At 38.4% G+C, this 19,304-nt stretch overlaps 1 protein-coding gene across 6 annotated transcripts in view; it reads right to left on the bottom strand.

Annotated features, from left to right (window-relative positions):
• MAP4K3 (mitogen-activated protein kinase kinase kinase kinase 3) overlaps nt 1-19,304 on the bottom strand; it is an 81,418-nt gene that overhangs the window by 50,572 nt on the left and 11,542 nt on the right. For 3 of the 6 annotated variants that reach the window (XM_065682105.1, XM_065682106.1, XM_065682108.1), the window contains exons 1-7: nt 6,513-6,598; nt 4,347-4,389; nt 3,590-3,662; nt 899-1,030; nt 536-598; nt 371-452; nt 172-282 (exon numbers count right to left, since the gene is read on the bottom strand). In XM_065682105.1, the coding sequence (XP_065538177.1) occupies nt 172-282; nt 371-452; nt 536-598; nt 899-1,030; nt 3,590-3,662; nt 4,347-4,389; nt 6,513-6,566 (558 nt within the window). In that variant the 5' untranslated portion in view covers nt 6,567-6,598. Of the gene's footprint in view, nt 1-171; nt 283-370; nt 453-535; nt 599-898; nt 1,031-3,589; nt 3,663-4,346; nt 4,390-6,512; nt 6,599-9,654; nt 9,711-11,947; nt 12,013-17,985; nt 18,077-19,304 lie in introns of those variants that run through there. The other 3 variants (XM_065682109.1, XM_065682110.1, XM_065682107.1) reach the window with 2 other exon arrangements.

The following is a 19,304-nucleotide window of genomic DNA, read 5'->3' as shown; positions in this document are numbered from 1 at the left end:
TGCTTGTATGTGCAATACAGCAGCACAACCAAAAGTAAAAGCAACCCTTGAGACTATTCCAGATCACACAACATTCTGTGGCTCAGTGTATCATAATTTACTTTTATCAGCAAATCAAAACCTAATTCTATGATTCTATGAATCTGATTTAATGATTAAACATATTCCTACCTCAGGATCATCATCATCAAAATCATGGTAAGTAGAATGATCAGGATTATTCATTTTATCCAAAAGTTCAATAGCAAGACTCCGATTTAATGGCTGGGTAACAAAAGGATGCTGAAAGACAAACACATTAAAATTACAACCACTGTTGTAATATTGTAAATTTATAACTTGAAAAAAAATCCCACTAATAAATGTGTACCTGTAGTAACTTTTCAGCTGTAGGTCTTTTTTTAGGATTTTTTGTAAGTGCCATTTTCACAAAATGATGGAAACTATTGGACCTGTAAAATGAAGTAGCAAGAATTAGAACCAGATACCCAGTGAAATAAATGATCATTATCTACTGAAACAGAAAAGTACTTACCATTTCATTTTGTCCTTTAATTTAGGAGGCTGGAAGTTGCTTTTTGTCATTAGAAATAGTGCTCTGAAAAAAACAAACAAACCAACAACCCAACCCTATTTCTGTGGTTTACGTTTCGATACATACAAGATGAATTATTAAATACATTCTTTAGTTGGCAGGAAGAAGTCCATCACTTTAAAAGATGCTACCAACATTACACATTTATGCACCAGGAAGACTTACTACCATTTGTACCATGGACATTCAGAACACTTAACGCCCTTACAGTATCACCAAACACCACAAGGACACACAGTGGCTACTCCAAGTGGATTAGTTACAAAGATGTATTTACACACCAAGTCTTAACCCCTTACTAACCTCATTGGATGTAGGTCAAACATTGGAGGTTGAAGTTCAGCAAGCTCTATAGCAGTTATTCCAACTGCCCACAGATCACAGAGTTGGTTATAGCCACCTTTTCTTTCTACTGCCGCAACTTCTGGTGCCATCCTAAAGGGTAAAAGACATTTTCAGGTAAACTTCTTGCCACAAATAAACCATCCTTCTGTACACAATACAGAAATCACGCAGTATGGTAAGCAGTTTACTACTCTTTCCCCTTAAAGCTCTCAATCTATAAGCTCACAGCTTATACATTTATACATCAGATATGTGTGTGTGTGTGTGTGTGTGTGTGTGTGTGTAAAAAGTTACGTATACATGAAGTTTTCACCCATCATCTTCTAGTAACTACTAGGCAGTTTCCAAAACAGGTATTTAGCAGTCAGCAGATGAAATCAGTTTCAGACATCACTGCAGGCACACAACAAACTACCACTCAAGCACCAAGGAGCCTTATGTATAATTATTCAACTACAACAGAATCCAAATAATATCCAAATTCACACATTGCCCCAGGAAGTGATCAATTGGCTTTGAAGAATTCTAACAAAGAAACAAAATTAACAAAATGTCAGTTTTTCTGAAAGCATGAGACCTGAAGACTCATTGGCACCTCTTGCACAGAGCACTTGTTTTTAAGGTCTGCCTCACTAATGTCAGAAGACTTCATTTAAATTAAAGTAGTTTCACAGCCTCAGGTAGCAAAAATTAACAAACATAACTGACACAAACAGAAACACCTAAAAAAAATTATTCACTGGGCATCATTACGTATTTTGAGTGACCAAAGTGAGTTACGGATTTAATTCTCCTACATAGCCATGTCAGAGAGCAAACATGTTAATATTTTTTAGCTTTGAACTTTATTAGTCCAGATCACCTGAAAAGCAGCTGTGGAACCAGGGATGTAACTCAATACAGGTAAGACAGATGAATATCACTTAATGAGTGCTCCAGGAAAGCAGTGAATGACATCTCAAATCATATAATCATTTAGGTTCGAGAAGACCTTTAAAATCATCAAGTCCAACAGTAGACCTAACACTGCCAAGTCCACCACTAAACTATGTCAGTATCTGTATATCTTTTAAATACCTCCAGGGATGGTGACTCAACCACTTCCCTGGGCAGCCTGTTCCAGTGCCTGACTACCCTTTCACTGAAGGAATTTCTTCTAACATGATGCATTAGTTAAACACAGACATCCTTATCTCTAGATCTGAAAACATCCATCAGGTTTGGTGGTACAACTTATTTCACGTTTGCATAGTTAAACTAAAATTACTAAGTGTCTACGAGAGTTCACAGAAAAACTCTAAATCAAAAAGGGAAGAGTTACCAGGGTAGAGGGGAACAAGGGTTAACTTTAAAAAGACATGGAGAGGAGCACAAGGGTAAATAGCAAGGTTACTACAACTAGAAGACACTGCACAGCAGTTTTGACCTTCATTTCTCTCCCATCCAAGAACCAAAGCCTTACCTGCCTGGACACCTCTATTGATCACTAAAACTTTCACACTGCCTGTTTCAAACTAAATTTTCTCCTCTGTGATTTCAACAATTTTGCTTCCCTGCTTCTCCTCTCAAATCTCCAAGAAGATACGCAAACTAAAACTGATGCTTTTCACTAGCGTTTAACCTATACAATGTCTTCAAGGTTACTGTTCAGGGTTATGGCACGTCATTTGAGAAGCCTGGCACGATTTGGAAGTTAAACAGTGATACAGGCCAGGACTAAAGTCACTCAGACACAAGCCAGTTACACAGTCATGACTTATGGGTGTTTGTGTTATTCTGAAAGGGAAGTCAATCCATGCCTTAGCATTACTTACACTGCAGAAGAATGCTAAAAATGCTGTGCTTGACCATTTCAAGACCAAATACTTGAAGGAGGGGGATGTCTTACATGCATTTTTATCTTGTACCTACCATACTGTCAGACAACAGGATTTTGAATATCATTCTGGGAAACATACCACAAAAGCACTATTTTAGAGTGAAGAACGTTGTGTCATTTACCTCAAGGGAACAACCACTTCAGTACAAAGAGGAGAAAATCAAATGCTGAACTTTAGAAATTAAATCAGACAGACTAGTTTAATGAAGAAAGAATAAAGATGCAATACAAATAGACTAGAAACGTACATCTTAATTCAATCAGTTTAGGCAAATAAGGAGCAGGGGGAGGGGGGCAAGAAATCTGCTCAGAGGAAGCATTTCACAAGTGGCCTAAAGAATATGTGGAGACAGAAAATGAAACTCATTATCAACTGAAGAGCTGCAGAAAAAATGCAGCTATGGTGGAAGGGATGAAACACAAAACACCAAAATGGAAAAATCAGGAAAAAAAAAAAAGAGAAAATAATTAAAGATCAGAGTTAAAACCAAGCAAAATTGTTTACAGTTTTTAAGTTGGACTGAACTGAGATACATTAGTCAATAGTGATGGCAACACATGGACATCCAATTTTTCAAAGCATTAGAACATTTTCTCTGATACTCAGCTAATTCAGGATTTAGCATAAGTAACACAGATACAATCACTAGAAAGACGGATGCAGCCTTTAGTGATTAGTCTACCCAGAAAGTGACATAGCATGCTTTTATCACGGTTTTTCAACATTACTACGTTATGATTATATTAATGGCCAAGTAAAACACAGTTACCAATATGGGGTGCCAATGAATGATTTCCTTTTGGCAATTGTAGCTGTTATCTGTGCAGATACTCCAAAATCAGCTATTCAGAAAACAAAAACAAAACAAAAATGTCAGTTAATAACTACTGTGTAGCTCATTAATTGTTAATGAGTGTAAGTTTGGTTTCCCCACTGTGAGTTTCTTAAATATACTGGAAATACTTAAAAAATTAATAACAAAAGCAAATAATGGAAACTTGGTCTATCTCAGATACCATCGGTCAGCTCCTCTCAGTCAACTGCCAAGTATGCAGGCTGCACACAAACATGCCCCTCATCAACACAGGAGCATGTTTCTTCTGTGCAAGCCTGATCTAGAAGGATCAGGCTTGCACAGAAGTCTTAGGAGTTACATGCAGTGCTTTAATATGATAAAATAATTTATTATTTTATTTATTATTATCCAAAAGATTCTTTCAGATACCTTTCAAAGGACATTTTGATAAAAATTTCTAATGGTACATTAAAAATTTCTAAAAACCTGTGATTTGACTTTTATCTGCCTTATACATTAGAAAGTGTTTTGCCTCAGTGTTCCAAAACTACTCCAATTACTCCTCAGATACTAACTGGATGGCACAGTCAAGATGTTACCAGCAGGAGAAAAAGAATTCTGATGTCCACTAATTCTTTACATGAACCACTACACCATTAAACAAAACACAGGAGACTGCTTCTTCGAGCACATAAAAATCTGTTATTAACACTAAACTGCATTGACTCACCTAATTTTACATGTCCGTTATCCGTTAAAAGGATGTTTGCTCCCTTTAAAGAAAAAAGTAAGCACACTTGAATTAAAACATGCAGATTGCTACTGTATTAAAACATAATTATGTGAGATCTTGGTCAAAGACAAACAAAGGAACACATGTTCAAGACGTGCAGCTTTACCAAGGAAACAGTTGTGAAATTAGCAAGTTGCCATTCCGTCATATAAAGAATATGGGATATACAGGGTTTCTCGTTCATTTTTAGCTAGTACTCTTTAGCCTATGGTACTACACAGTATCCGTTGCACACAAAACCTCTTTCAAAAAGCAGAATATGATTATTTGACTATGCTGATGAATTCTTACTTTCTTCTATTTACACTGACTGAAAGGAAATAGGAACTCTAAAGGTCAAAGAGGAAGTGATTTTCTTTTCATATGTAGGAGCTGGTTTTGTCTTGTTTGAGAGCCATGATAATTACAACTATAGCCTTAAGGACTTGCCTTGATATTCAAGTGTTTAGAAAAACTATTTCCGTCCTTATGCAACAGATTGTTAGTGCTAGAGTTGAAGAATCAGCTGCTGTGTATGCACCATTCACTTCAGCTCAATAATCAAAACTAACCCAAAGATGTAATCGGTACTAAAATGTCATGATGTAAAAGGACTGAGAACAAACCTGATTTAAAGACTGAAACCAAGTACAGGTTGAACTGAGTGAAGGCTGGAGCTGGCTCCTAATGACAGCTACGCCCCATAAATTAGATAGAAGGGCAGCATAGACGGGCCTCCAAAACCCCATGTTTTTACAGGTTATGGTTTTTCAGGGAGAAGGAAAAGTCAGGCCTGCAGTAAAGTGCACATTATTTTGGCAAATGTTGCACAAATATAGTTAACAAGCCTGACAAACAGAGCTTTGTAAACACTGTGACAGTCCAGTTAGCATGCTCTCGACTTTTTTCACCTTTCAAAACTAACAGAACACATACTCTAAATACATAACTTAGCTACAGAGGAAAGCAAACATAATTCAATAGTCAGGGGATCTCCAGATGAAGACTGCATTTTTCCACACCAATGAGAAATGCCTTTTTTAAATATAACAAATTCTCAATGTAACCACTGTAAGCATGTTTTATCAGCACAGCTTTGTTTATAAACTAGTATCTATGCACTGTATCCTTACAAGCACCATTTTTTGCATGCTATAATATTCAATTTTTGTGCCAAAGTAATCTTTCATTCAGAAATGACTTTTTATGACTGCTCAAACCCCCAAATATCCTTCTGCAGTCAATGAGAAAACTTAGAATCAGGCTGCATTAAGGCTTCTGCAGTTGGAGCCACTATGTACACCGCATCCTTACTCTGAAAACAAACCAAACAAAGCAAACAAAACCAACCCCCACACACAAGAATATGGCAATTTACTGTTAGATTTCCAGGAGAAAGCATGTCAAGTTTAAGCTGCAGTCTGAGCAAGGAAGAGTTTTGAAACGCAAAGAGTAGGAAGTAAAATTTCAGGGAAAAAAGTCGACAAGAAGCTCTAGAAAGAAACTCAAGAGTGTCAGAGCCAGAACAAGATAGCTTTGATTCAACTTTAAGATGAAGGTTTAAGTAAGCCAGTGTTAAGAGCCTGATTTGCCGTACCTTGTCTAATTTTAGCATGCAAGGAGACAGAAGTAGCCTCAAAGAGCCATCCAGAACTGCAGATTGGCCTGCAATCTGCTCACCAAGAAAAGCAGTAAGAAACCAGAGCAACATCTCTGCTCACCAGTTGGCTCAAAGAGAAGCTTTAAAACAGAAGCTTTGAAAGCTCCATCAAGCTTCTTGGAAAGGTGGGGGAAAGACCAAACCTTTTCTCTTGCATAGAGCACACTCTTACAGCCATGTGAACACACACTGCTCTGGACACTGATTCATGCCTACATTTTATATCATTGGTTTAAATTAATAGTACGTTTGGCTCCAATTATAAGAACAAACCATTTCAATGTATGCATTTGAAGAAATTTTTTTTTCCTTCCCTTGGGAAGAAAATTCTATTTTATTCTAATAGACAGAAAAAACTACAATTTTTTAAAATATCCCTAAAATAGATACAGAACAGTAAAGGCACACTAGAGGTGATAAAGCCTATTTTAGAAACATGAGAATTCCCTTCAGTTTTCACTTACCTTTATATCTCTGTGCATTTTTCCTTTACTGTGAAGGTAATACAGTCCCTGCATAAAATATTCAGATAATAATTTAGTCCAGTATTTTTCATCACATACATTTCTTACTTAATTACAAGACATATTCAGGATCCAATTCAATTATTTTAATGACTCACTGACGAATACTATTACATTTCAGCATATTCAAACTCTATATGCAAATTCAATATATGTAGTAGCATAGTATCTAAAACACAGGATAGATGTGAAGAATACCAACCACCACATCTGCTGTAAGAAAAGCATTCCCTGACCAAGTTCTCCTCTGGACATGGTATCCCTCACCTTTCTAGATCAATTTAATTACTTTTAAATTGCCTGATAGTCTGCTATTCAGCAGTCAGATCACTGGATAACTAGTGCTAGTATAAGTAGTTATCATAACTGCACTTATCTCCTATATCATTACATATTCCAATTAAGTCTAGAAGCATGCTAACAGGCAGAGCTTCAGGTCTAACACAGGAGTTCAATTCATGGATTTCTGCAGAAGCATTAAGCAGTCTCTCTGGGTCTCGATGACAGTTATCAAAGCATTTCAGAACTTGGAAATTAGAAACTCTAAGTCTAAATACTGGAAGAATTCTATGAAACCAAATTTCTGCATGACAAATCACAGAGCATGTCACCTCTGACACTCCAGGCTTATCTCTAAAATTCTCTTCCTGGGTAAAACAACATGTAAACATCTTCCTCACTCTGAGGTCATGAACATAAACACTACATTTTCATGTCAGATATCCATGTCAAGACAAGATTTATTGGGAGTTTGCCAGCTTATGCAAGACATCATGGAGCTGTCTGCAAAAATAAAATAAGATTGTTTCCAATTGTCAGCCTTTTTGTGGCTAGTCCTAAATATACCAACAGAATAAATAAGTAAATTACTTACACGACTTGGTACTTGAGATTTTCAAGTGAGCAAAATTGTACAAGTAGACAACAATACCACTGAAGATATATTTTTGGAGTATATTTTTGTCAGTTCATGAAAAACAGAATGCAGTGTAGCTGAACTGCTTAGCAGTTATGAAACTTTAACTCCTAAAATAAACTAAAAACCACCTCACTTACTGTTGTTTTAACCTGTTTCTCTGAAGGAAGCAACTAACAATAGCCAGCTGGTCCAATGGTTTTTCATAGTCCTCACTGCAGGCATGCATGCAGACCAAAAAAATTGCACTAGATTTGTTTTTGGTACAGAGTGTAATGAATCAAAACATCCACCAGACCATTGCAAGGACTGGAACTAGCTAGAACAGTACCATGTACGCTCCTCACATTTAAATCTCTGGATGCTACTGGCACAGAGAGCCAAAACACTCATTTTTACCACTGCCCTCTAAGAATGAGGTCACCATGAATGCCTGGAGGTAGGTACTTTAAAGGTCATACTTAAAAGGACCTATATTTTCAGAATCAGCCTCAGTAATTCCAACCAGAACTGACAGCAAGTGGGTTTTTTTGAAAACAGACCATTTAATGGGCTTCTGAATATCAGGATCAAGCATCAGCTTTAGGCATTCAAGTGAAACTCTTGATTGATGGAAACTGATGGCAAAATTAACATTTACCATTATCGATGGACATACGGCTTATATTCTCAGACTTCTAACTAGGAAAAGTGACTGCTGCATTATAAGCACAAGATATGACAAACTGTATACATTATATTTGGTCAGAGTATTATAAACACGTAGTTAGACAACTTTAAAATATGCAAAAATGGGTAACACTTAGAAAACACAAAATAGCTGATTTCCTTCTCACAAGCAATTTATGCATACTAACAAAAAAATCTTCACACACAAATAATGATTTCATGAATTCCATTCCAGACGATGACCAAAGGGCTGGAACACCTCTCCTATGAAGTAAGGCTGAGAGACTTGCGTTGTTCAGCCTGGAGAAGAGAAGGCTGTGGGGAGATCTCATTGCAGCCTTTCAGTACTTAAAGAGGGCTTATAAGAAAGATGGCGACAAGCTATTTAGCTTCAATACTTAAAGGGGGCCTACAAGAAATCTGGAGAGGGACTTTTGTCAAGGACCTGTAGTGACAGAACAAAGCTTTAAACTGAATGAGGGGAAATTTAGATGAGATTATTAGGAAGCTATTCCCTGCGAGGGTGGTGAGGCCCTGGCACAGGTTGCCAAGAGAAGGTGTGGCTGCCCCATCACTGGCAGTGTTCAAGGCCAGGCTGGATGGGGCTTGCAGCAACCTGGTCTAGTGGAAAGTGTCTCTGCCTGTGGTAGGGAGGTTGGAACTACATGATCTTAAGGTCCCTTCCAACCCAAACCATCCTATGATTATGTAACAGCAAAAGGGTTTAAAGGTTCAAAACCCAAAACACTCCCAATGTCACATCTTCACTGTAAGGAAAAAAAACACGTCCTGTAAATTAGATGTCAGCAGTCTCTGGCATAGCATAGGGTGATGGCAAGTGACATACAAGGCAGCTGGCTTGGGGACAGAGCTGTCTTGGGAGCGTTTGAGAGAGGCAGCAGCTCTAAACTGATGGCATTCAACAGATTTGCATTCACTAGAAGCCAAGAACTGCTCTCACATGGAAAGACAACATCCACTTAAAAAGCCATTTCTGATTAAGCCTTACTGGTGAACTGAGCCTTTAATTTAGGAAAGAAGAAATGAAAGCTAGCACATTCAATGAGGAGAGGCTGGTGACTAACCTGAACATCTTAAGTACACAGGCAATTTTACTTTTTTTCCTATCAGATATGCAAAACAGTCTTTAAATTTTCCTTCAAACTTGCAATAACTAATTGGTACCAAACCATGAAATAATAAATATGCTGCTGCCCCTCTTAAAAAAAGTAAAACAAAACCACCACCAAAAAAAAAAAAACAACCCACAGCAGAAAGATGATGATTTTTCTTTACATGATCCAGGGTAATTTAAGGTTATGCAATTATGCAAACCAGTTCTAGGCCATTATACAGAGCATCTTCAGAAGTCTGAGAAAAATGCTAAGCCACCCAAACACTGTACCTCCATGGCATCTCACACTTCTGTAGCATTTATTTTTAGTTTTTAATGCTTTTAATGTAAAAGTCAACCACAAGAACCTGCGAGGATACTACCTGTAGTGTTTCTCTGCTAACATAGGCAATCTGCTGTTCTGAAAGTGGTCCAGTCACTGAAATGGAAGGGAAAAAAAAATATTCTCTCAAAATCAGGTAAGATACTGCCCATCCCAAAGCCATAATGCAATGACTTCCGTTCACACTGATAGGACCTTACACTAGAAGTCTTGAATAAATGTGCTTAGGCTTTCCCCCAGATTGAGCACCACCAAACATTTATTAAACTCAAAAATGTGTAGTCCATTGGAATGGAAACCACTAACTTCCTCCATACATAAATCTCTAATTAAGAGGAAAAAGAAACAGAAGCGGTGATTTAATCACAACTCTTTCCCTTGCACAAACCCACATGTCCTGTGCTGGGCTGGACTCCCAACCCAGTGACTCAGAGCTGCAGCAAACTCTGCTCAGTCCCATTTGAGCCCTAGGAAGTTCCTTCTACTATTTGTGACCTGCTCTCTCCTTCCGTCCTTCCCACCTGCTCTCTCTGCAGCCATGAGACCTGCTCTCAAGCTTTTCAACTCTTTGCTGCATGAGCTACCAGCCGTTGCTCCTGGGCCTGCCACACCACACACCTTCTCAAACTCTCCCCCTGAGCAGGCTCAGCAGCTTCCCAAGGAAAGGAGTTTACCTCTAGTGTCCCACTTCACTCAAGTCTCTTAAAGGAAAGCAATTAAATTCTGAACAACTCCATAAACCAAACACTGAATAACAAGTGAGGAATGGCCTGTGACTTGACCCCATTCACTGGACTTTGATCCTGAAATTAAAGGATTTTAAGACCAGGAAATGCAGTTCTCACTGCAAGCTTCTCTGGTTTTGCAGAGAAAATAAATACAATAGTTTGATGGGGTTTCTCAAAGGAAACTGAACTATCAGGGCATTAAAAATGAAACGAGATTTAAGTACCTAACTGCTCAGCTTCTACAAAACCCACAACCATAACATAAATTACTATCGTGCAGCACACATCTTTGAAAGAGGTGTTGATGGTAGATCTATCTTCCTTTTTCTGAAAGTAAAACTTCAAATGCACGTAAAACAAAATATATTACCAGCCAGAGTACCTATTTCTAAGTACATATGTCTGTGAAATTTAATTCTGATTAACTTAAATGACTTAAGATTACAGAAGCCTTTAGGTTAATCAGAGCAAGATCTTCTGGATTGCAATTAAGATCAGGAAAGAACCTTCCACCCTATTGGCAGTGAAGACAAAAATCAGCTGCAACAGGAAACTGCTCCTGTATGACATCTGTTCAGGCATTTATGAGGCATGAGCTCATTTCCTACTCTACAGGTGTTCCACATAACAAAGCCTATTAAACACGATGCTTCTACCAACTCTAGCAAAGATGTAAAGGGTCAATGAGACCAAACTCAAATGACTACACTGTAAGCATGGTGTGAACTTGCCAACTGGTGCCTTGTTTTAACTGCATCCAAGTTAAATATAAGATATACAAACTGTTCGCATGTAAGAGAAAAATAAAGATACTAACATATAACATCTTCACAATTTAAAATATGGATAGATTTCCAGTTTGAAAAACATTACCTGAGAACTACAGGGCCATTACTCACAGCATACTCTTTTCCTAAGCAAATCTTAATTCCAGGGCAATAAAATCCCTCAAAACTGACTTTGTCTCTTGAAAAGTAGCAACTGACTGATCCTCTTTATGCAACAGATGCATACACAGCTCGTTTCTTTGACCACTCATTGCACCTAAACCTAAAGCAAATACAGATCACACCTTTGCTTTTCACATGTCATGCATGCAGCACTAAAAAAAACCCCAAAAATAAAAAGCCATTGTGGCACTACTGCTATACAAATCTATCAAAGATCACTGCTTACCAAGGACAAAAGCATCTGTGCTAACCAGTCTAGGTATCCATAGACAATGCTACAGATTATAGTAAAGCAAAGTTCAAAAGCTCAGAAATAAAATGGCTATGAACTAAGAAAGCACATCAGGATATAACATATATTTTTACAATGAACTAGTCTGATTTTACTTTTGAAACAGTGGTGCTGGGTACACAGTAGTGATGGTTACTGCATGGAGTAACTTCTGCTTATCAAAATAAAAACCCACTACAGCTAATTTTGTTTCAAAAACCAAATCTAAACCATTGTACAATACATAAACTAAAATTTACCTTCAATGGATTACTATGGAAACCACACCTAGGATTCCTCCTCTCTGATTACAAAACACTGTCATCATCTCCCTTTTTCAAAAATAAGCTTTACTTAGATTCTGAGGAATTAGTCTTGACATACCATGATAAATATCCTGTAGAGAGCCACCTCCACAAAACTCCATGCATATCCATAGCTTGTCTCGTCTAAAAAGTGAACAAAACCATTCATTAGCTGTCAGATTTGAAAATAGCACCTGTAAATGTCAGAAGACTCAAATATTGTAAAGCACAACATAAAGCTTTGTATTATGCAAAGTACAAGTCAAATAAGGAATATAACTTAAACTTGACATGATAATTCACTGTCAAAAGAGTAGCTAATGAAATACTTAAAATATTTGAGGGTTTATTGGAGTAATAGGAACAGTATTAGTGCACACTGATTTTTCAATACTTACTATGAAAATGAATTATCTTTTTACTGAGGAGAAACCAAACAGATGTGGGTTCATATTTCTTCCTCATTTTCACTTCTCTCCCACTTTTTTTCCGAGCAGAGGAATTCAAACAAACAAACAAAAAAAAGGAACCCCAAACAAAAAGCTGTAGGAATATCTCTCAACAAATGGAGTGAAACTCTAGTGCTTTAGTCAAAGTTAAGCAGAGTGGAACCCATGGTGTAGCTAAGTGACTCTTCTGTTAAAAATACCTATGGATACTTTTGGTGGCAGGAGTCAGAGGGAAAGTTCTTTAGATCCTCTTACTAAGGTTATCAGTTTGACTCACTGTATCTCCATAAAAAGTGCTCTCCAAGAACAGACAACAGGCTGAAGGATTCAAAGGTATCTTCCATTATGGACACTGAATTCTACTTTTGCTTGGTATTTTTCACTGGTAAGACAGATGTACCACAGGCAGCTGCAGGAAAGTATTTTGGAGAGCTGGAAATCTAGGACTTGCCTAAACATTTTTGACCATCGAAACATGCAGGAAAGATCACATACAATCACCAGACTGGGACACAGGACAACCAAAGGAAAGACTGGTGACTGTTCTGCAGCTTGCCCATGAGCCCTGATCTTGGATTTCTTGCATTCATAAGGTTCTGTTCAGCATAACTGAAACATTCTTGTGGCCAACATCCATGGAAGTGTTTTCCAAGGCAATGGTGTAAGTGCTGAGCCTACTTCCTGAGCTGCAAATTGCAAGTATTTCTGACCAACAGGTAACAGCTAGAATAGCTGCCGTTACAAGGAAGAACTGTCTTGGATGTCCTCCCCTTTTATGTCCGTAGTCTACATGGTCCACCAAGCTATATCCTGGCTGCTTCCTCTAGTGATGGGAAAGATATTGTCCAGGCATTACAGGGGTTTGAAGCAATGGGGGTCCCTGGCTGTTAACTCCATACGTTTCTAGGAGTTAATTAAGCCATTGCTTGAAATAATATGAAGTCTTTCCACTGAAATAACTGATAAAGTGAGACACAGAGGCAGTATGGCCACCTGTGAAAGAAAACAGAATTAACAATGGCAACAGGGACACGAGTGAGAAAGAAGCACTGAAGAGACAGACATTCACAAGCCCCTTGTTTATCCTGCACAATTATCAGGACTCAGGGACACTTTTGGAGGCACTGGGCTCATGAAGGCCACTCTTTCCCATGTGGCTGCATCCTGTTTGATGCCAACAGCAGCACAGTACAGAAGTGGAAAAAAGCCAGGAGCACTCCACCAGGCTTGGGACAGCAGCAGAGCACCCACAAAGAAACAGGAAGTAGGTAAGTATTGTAATTCACACCTTGGCTTACTGGCATTAACTTCCCAGTGTGGAAAAGCTCTACAGAAAAGGAAGAAAGAAGACTGCATTTTTAATTCCCTATCTATCCTTTTATTACTGTGTCTAAGTGCTCTGAGACAGGTGAAGATCCATGTAATCAGCAGTAAGTGTATACAGTTGTCTGTCTGCAGAGCATATGGTGAGCACAGCAAACAAAACAGAGACAGGATAAACAGTACTATTTAGTGTCCATAACTTAAGAGCAAGGCTGTTGAAAAATCCCTATGTAAACAAAAGCAAAGAGTGGAGCACAATAGGCTGATAAGTGCCAAGTATGGGATGATGGTATTTTTCTTACTGTTCTTAGCATTGAAAGATACTTAGAAAACAAAAGGTCAGACAGCTATTCAGTTGTTCAAATAAATGAGAAGCACTACACAAGGAGAAGGGGACCAAGCAAGGGCACAAAAAAGTGCCAAAATATATACTTTATTTTCCATAAGATTAATTCTGGGTCTAGAAAGGTAGATTTTGATACCCTGAGACAGGAGGAAAACTTTTTTTAAAGAAAAAGCACCCCCAGCCTGAACACAGCATCATGAGAAGAGGCACTGTTTCAATCCAAAAAAATTCAGGAAAGCTGAATGCAAAAGTGTTTGTTCACAGTCTCTGTGCATGAAATCTTAAGAAGTCATCAGAAACAGCTTTTTATTAGTTAATACTAAGCAATGTGTTCCCACTTTGACTGAAGAAGTAGCTGGTAAGACAGTGCTTCTACAATGCAAATAATCTCACCTCCAGAAACAAACACAAATGGAACCATCACATACTGGTCAGAAGTTCATATGTTAGAAATACAGCTCTGGGTAACTTCAACATCACTGCAGAGTCCCAGCCCTACCCCTCTGCTGTTCCTCACTTACTACTTTCTTCTGTCTTCTGAAAAGGTTTATAACAATGTCTTTCAGTTTTGTGGAACACACCAGATAATGCCAGACATCAAGAAAATGCTGACACAACTTCCTTCCCACTACTGCAGACAGGTACAAATAAAGTCATCACACCTTAACACACAAAAAGATGCTCTCTTCCCAAAAGAAAGGCAGGCTTTGAGGTTGGGAGGAAGATTAAGGAGGTGCAACAGGAAGGTGGGACACCATATGATCCCAGCCATATAACTTTCAGATATGTAGCATCCATTTAAGAAGCTCAACCACCACAACATGGGAACTCCTAAAAACTGCCTTTAGGAGATCATAGAATGGTTTGGGTTGGAAGGGACCTTAAAGCTCATCCAGTTCCAACATCCTAACACAGGCAGGGACCCCTTCCACTAGATCAGGTTGCTCCAAGCCCCGTCCAAACTGGCCTTGAACACTGCCAGGGATGAAGTAGTCACAGCTTCTCTGGGCACCCTGTGCCAGGGCCTCACCACCCTCACAGGGAAGAACTTCTTCCTAATGTCTAATCTAAATCTCCCCTCTGTCAGTTTAAAGGCATTTCCCCTTGTACTGCTCCTACATACCCTTGCAAAATTCTCTCTCCAGACTTCTTGTAGGCCCACTTTAGGTATTGGATCATTAGATCCCTTGCAAACTTCACCACTTGACAATCTGCATGCAGCTGTCAGACAGACTGGTAACTCAACAAATTCTCAAAAACTTTAATATGACTTTAGGGTATGAAGCAGTATTAAGAATTGACTGTCCATGCACAAGAAGCAGCATGCCAGTACTGCACAGAAGGAAGCAATATACAGTTTATGTTAACCTTCAGATTAACCTTAAACATTCAAAACTGAAATGCAGCCACTCCTAGTTTGGAGTGCCAAGACCCTACATGTACACACACTATCTGTATACACACCCACACAAACTTGCACATAATGCAGCTCACATACCAGCTCAGTGTTAATAAAAAGCATTCAAGCTGCCAAGACAAACACCCTTCAAGGTATGGGATGCCAGAACAGCATGGCTTGTTGGTTTTATGTTCAGACTTTGATCCCCTCCTGCACATGTATATACAAAAATGTAAGCAGTACACTATCACACACTCCAGGCCTCACTCAGCATAGCATGCAGATGGTGTTCCTCTAATGGGCTAGTCAATGGCTTACTTTCCTCTTCATTCTCATACCTTCCACTTAATCTTCTCCTGAAAATACATTTACTCTTGGAAACTTCCTTCATGCTCCACACTAAGCTATGTCTGTGAAGGACTAATATGACCAGCTTTTCCATTACAGACCTTCTAAATGACTATAAAGCGAATATAATTCAAAACACAAATTCTATTGACCTGAATCACAACTGTCAGTATGCAATACTTTCACTCATCAGACAAAAAGCTCACAAGTACCAAGAAAGATGCAGTGAACCCCACCAGTGATAAAACATCATTTCAGTGAGCATTCAGAGCTACTGGGGACACTGAATTAAAGAGACAGGAAGAAGAAACTCCCCAGGTTTGCTAAGCTTCTGCATGAGACCTCAGCTTGTCTAGCATTTATTCCCAGGATGTTCTCACTCCCCCAACACTGCCTCCAAGTTCTGGCACACTCAACTTGTCCAATTTTAGTTTGCTCCAACTATGCAGGCGTTCAGCATCACGGTCACCAAAAGCACCACAAAGTGCTCCACACTCGCCATTTCAACATCCTGTCCCAGCTCATACCAGAGCAAAACAAGTAACATCCAACAACAGCTCCCTAAGCAAGCCAGAGAGCACGTTAGCTTTTCTCTAGCTCTGCAAACGTACACCAAATCAGGCACTGATGGCTAGAAAAGAAACAGTAACTGTATTTCCTAAGCTCTGATCCAGAAGGAATGTAAAAGAAATTCAGCATTTTACAAGATAACTTGGTCACATTTGACAGGATTTTTAAAAATAAAAGATGAGATGCACTCCAAATACAAGAGCCAAATTGTGCCCTAAATTCCTGCTTCAAAGATGGTAATTTTTTTGTTGAAAGGCTTTAATGTACCAAGATTTTTTTATGTGAAAATACTTCCTATATCTTTCCATGCCCAAACCAAAAGCACTTGGCCTATATTGCTGAAGAGCTTTGGGCTGCAGCAGATAGCCATCATGGAGAGTTTCATCTGGAGTTGCCATGAGTAACTCAGTGTGGTATCTTCCTATTATGAAGAGTGTCTAGCAACCTTCACAACACACACAGACCCATAGAACTGTAGAATGGTTTGGGTTGGAAGGGACCTTAAAGCTCATCCAGTTCCAACCCACTGCCACAGGCAGGGACACCTTCTACCAGGTTGCTCCAAGCCCCATCCAATCTGGCTTTGAACACTGCCAGGGATAGGGAATCCACAGAGCTACCATGTCTCACCTATGCTGTTCCCATGCAGACAGAAGATACGCAAATATCTGACAGGAACAAGAAGCCTCTGCCATAAAGAGCATCATGACTTTTTAGATTCTTTTACAAGCTTTTGATTACATTTCATGATATGCCTAAAATTACGACACAAGGTTCACAAAATGCAGCATTAAAAGTTCTAGTCCTTGAATACTAAGCAATTGCTATATCTAGCATAAAACATTTGTCAGGATGTATTAGAAAGAATTATAATAGCAAATGTTATTAGAAACTACCTATCAACCTTCTCAATAATGAGGCTTTGTATGGAGTTTACTTTTTACAAAGTCAAGCATAGTATCTTACAAAAGGAATTACACAAAAGAATGAGACAGAACAATCTACATATACTGTGTTCTAAACAACTCTACAGCACAAGAGAAAAAAAAAAGATAAGAGTTTAAATATCAATCATTTCTCGATTTTAAAACAAAACCAAACCACAAATCACCAGCGGGGTTTTTAAAGGCTGCACAGTTTACATTCTAAGGTATTTCAATATGAAATTGTCCTTAGAGCTTAACACGGCACTACTACTCTTGAGCAAGGAAAAAAACCAACTGTCTTTTCCCCTCCTTATTTGTCCATATCATTCAGTTTTGAGTTCTTAACTTTATATGACAAGAGTTAGAACATTTCTGAGAACTCTGTATTATACAACACTTACACCTCCCAGTTTTGCAAATTTAAGAGACATTTTATTGAAACATTTAAAAGACACTATATACACAGATTCTTCATACTTGTCCATTCATGTATTAAATTCAAAGCTTTTAAATGACAACTCATTTCCAAGGACACATGACCACATGGTCACTGAAAGACTGTGCAAAGAGAAACAATTTCTAGACAGACACTGCAGTAAACAGAACAGATTTTAAAGTAAATTAAAAAAAAAATAATATATACAAGTCGATAATACTTATCTGGTAAATTAAGTTTTGCCTAAGTCACCTTACAGACCCATTCTCTACAAGGAGATAGAAAGGTATTTTTAAGCGAGCAAAAGAAACAAACTGTACCTGAGATAGCTGCCAAAATAAGCAACAATGTTTGGATGTTTACAGTCTTTCATCATAATGATTTCCTGCTGTACAACAGCAAAATCTTCTCCTGAAAAGCAGAAGAATGAATATTTTCATTAGCCTGGTTCATACCCACACCTCAACTAGACCTTCAGTACAAGCTTATAAAATAAACATTTTGAGTAATTAAAATTAATTATCTGCATGTTTCACAGGCATAAAAAGCAGCTGTAAATCAGTATTTATTAGCAAGGCCTTAGCAATAAGCACCTACATTCTTAAGAAGTTTCATTCTGGGCCAGACAGACCTCACATCTGCTATATGACACCTCTGGTCATAGCTCTTTCTGGTCATAGCTCTTCCTAAAGTCTTTATTTCCCCCCCCGAGACCCAACTGCGTCCATCTGCATATGTCCTGTCAATAGCCCAGGTTCTTAAAAACTTTGCTATTTTTGGCCACATGTCCAACACCCATTAGATCATCTTCCTGAGCAAAAAGCCCCATTCAATAGTAGGCTGCTGCTGCGACTCCTTGGTAAACTTGGTAAGCACATGAATTTACAGACTGCGTATGTCCAGATAAAACACTGACACAGATGTGGCATTTACCACATTTACTATTTGGTACCTCCATTGTCCCTGTCCTTCTAAAAAAGGTTCTTACCAGATTTGTATGCTGAGAAAATCATGTATGAAATTGAAAGGCCAGAGACATTTTTGGTTTGGGAGTGTCAGGCAGGGGTTTTATAGGAAAGTTAAAAAGAAAAGATGACAAATACCAAATGTAAGAGAATGACAGAAACAGATATTTCACAGCATTTTTAATTAGGAAATACATGTCAAGTGCTCTTTTGAGACACTGAACTGCAACAGAGGGACTCCTCTGAAATGTCTTAGGCCATAAGGGCACATAGTAGCCAGTTAGGTATATTATTTACAAAGTTCTTATGAAGTTTGTTTAGTTACTAGACATACAAGGTTCACAAAACCAAAGTCATTCCCACTAAGGAATTGCCACTCAAGGACTTCATAGGTAAAGTAAGCCTGAAGGCCTAAAATAACCATTTAACTTAATGAATAACTTCAAAGACTCTTTAAGCAAGGGGGGTGGGGGGGAGGTGTGGAACATGAAATTTCAACATGTCAAAATTCTCCTTTAGGTGTACTGCTGTAGCACACTTCAGCATAACTCAAAAGAGCTTTTAAACCAGAAGCCAAAGCTATTGTCTAGAAAGTTGAACACAGACACTAGGTTCACATTTATGAGTTGTTGCAACCCAAAAAATCACTTCTCAAATACAGCTGTTAATTGACA

Source organism: Lathamus discolor, chromosome 5, assembly GCF_037157495.1.
Source record: "Lathamus discolor isolate bLatDis1 chromosome 5, bLatDis1.hap1, whole genome shotgun sequence".
In the NCBI taxonomy this organism is placed as follows: Eukaryota; Metazoa; Chordata; class Aves; order Psittaciformes; family Psittacidae; genus Lathamus; species Lathamus discolor.
This window is presented reverse-complemented; position numbering and strand designations above follow the sequence as displayed.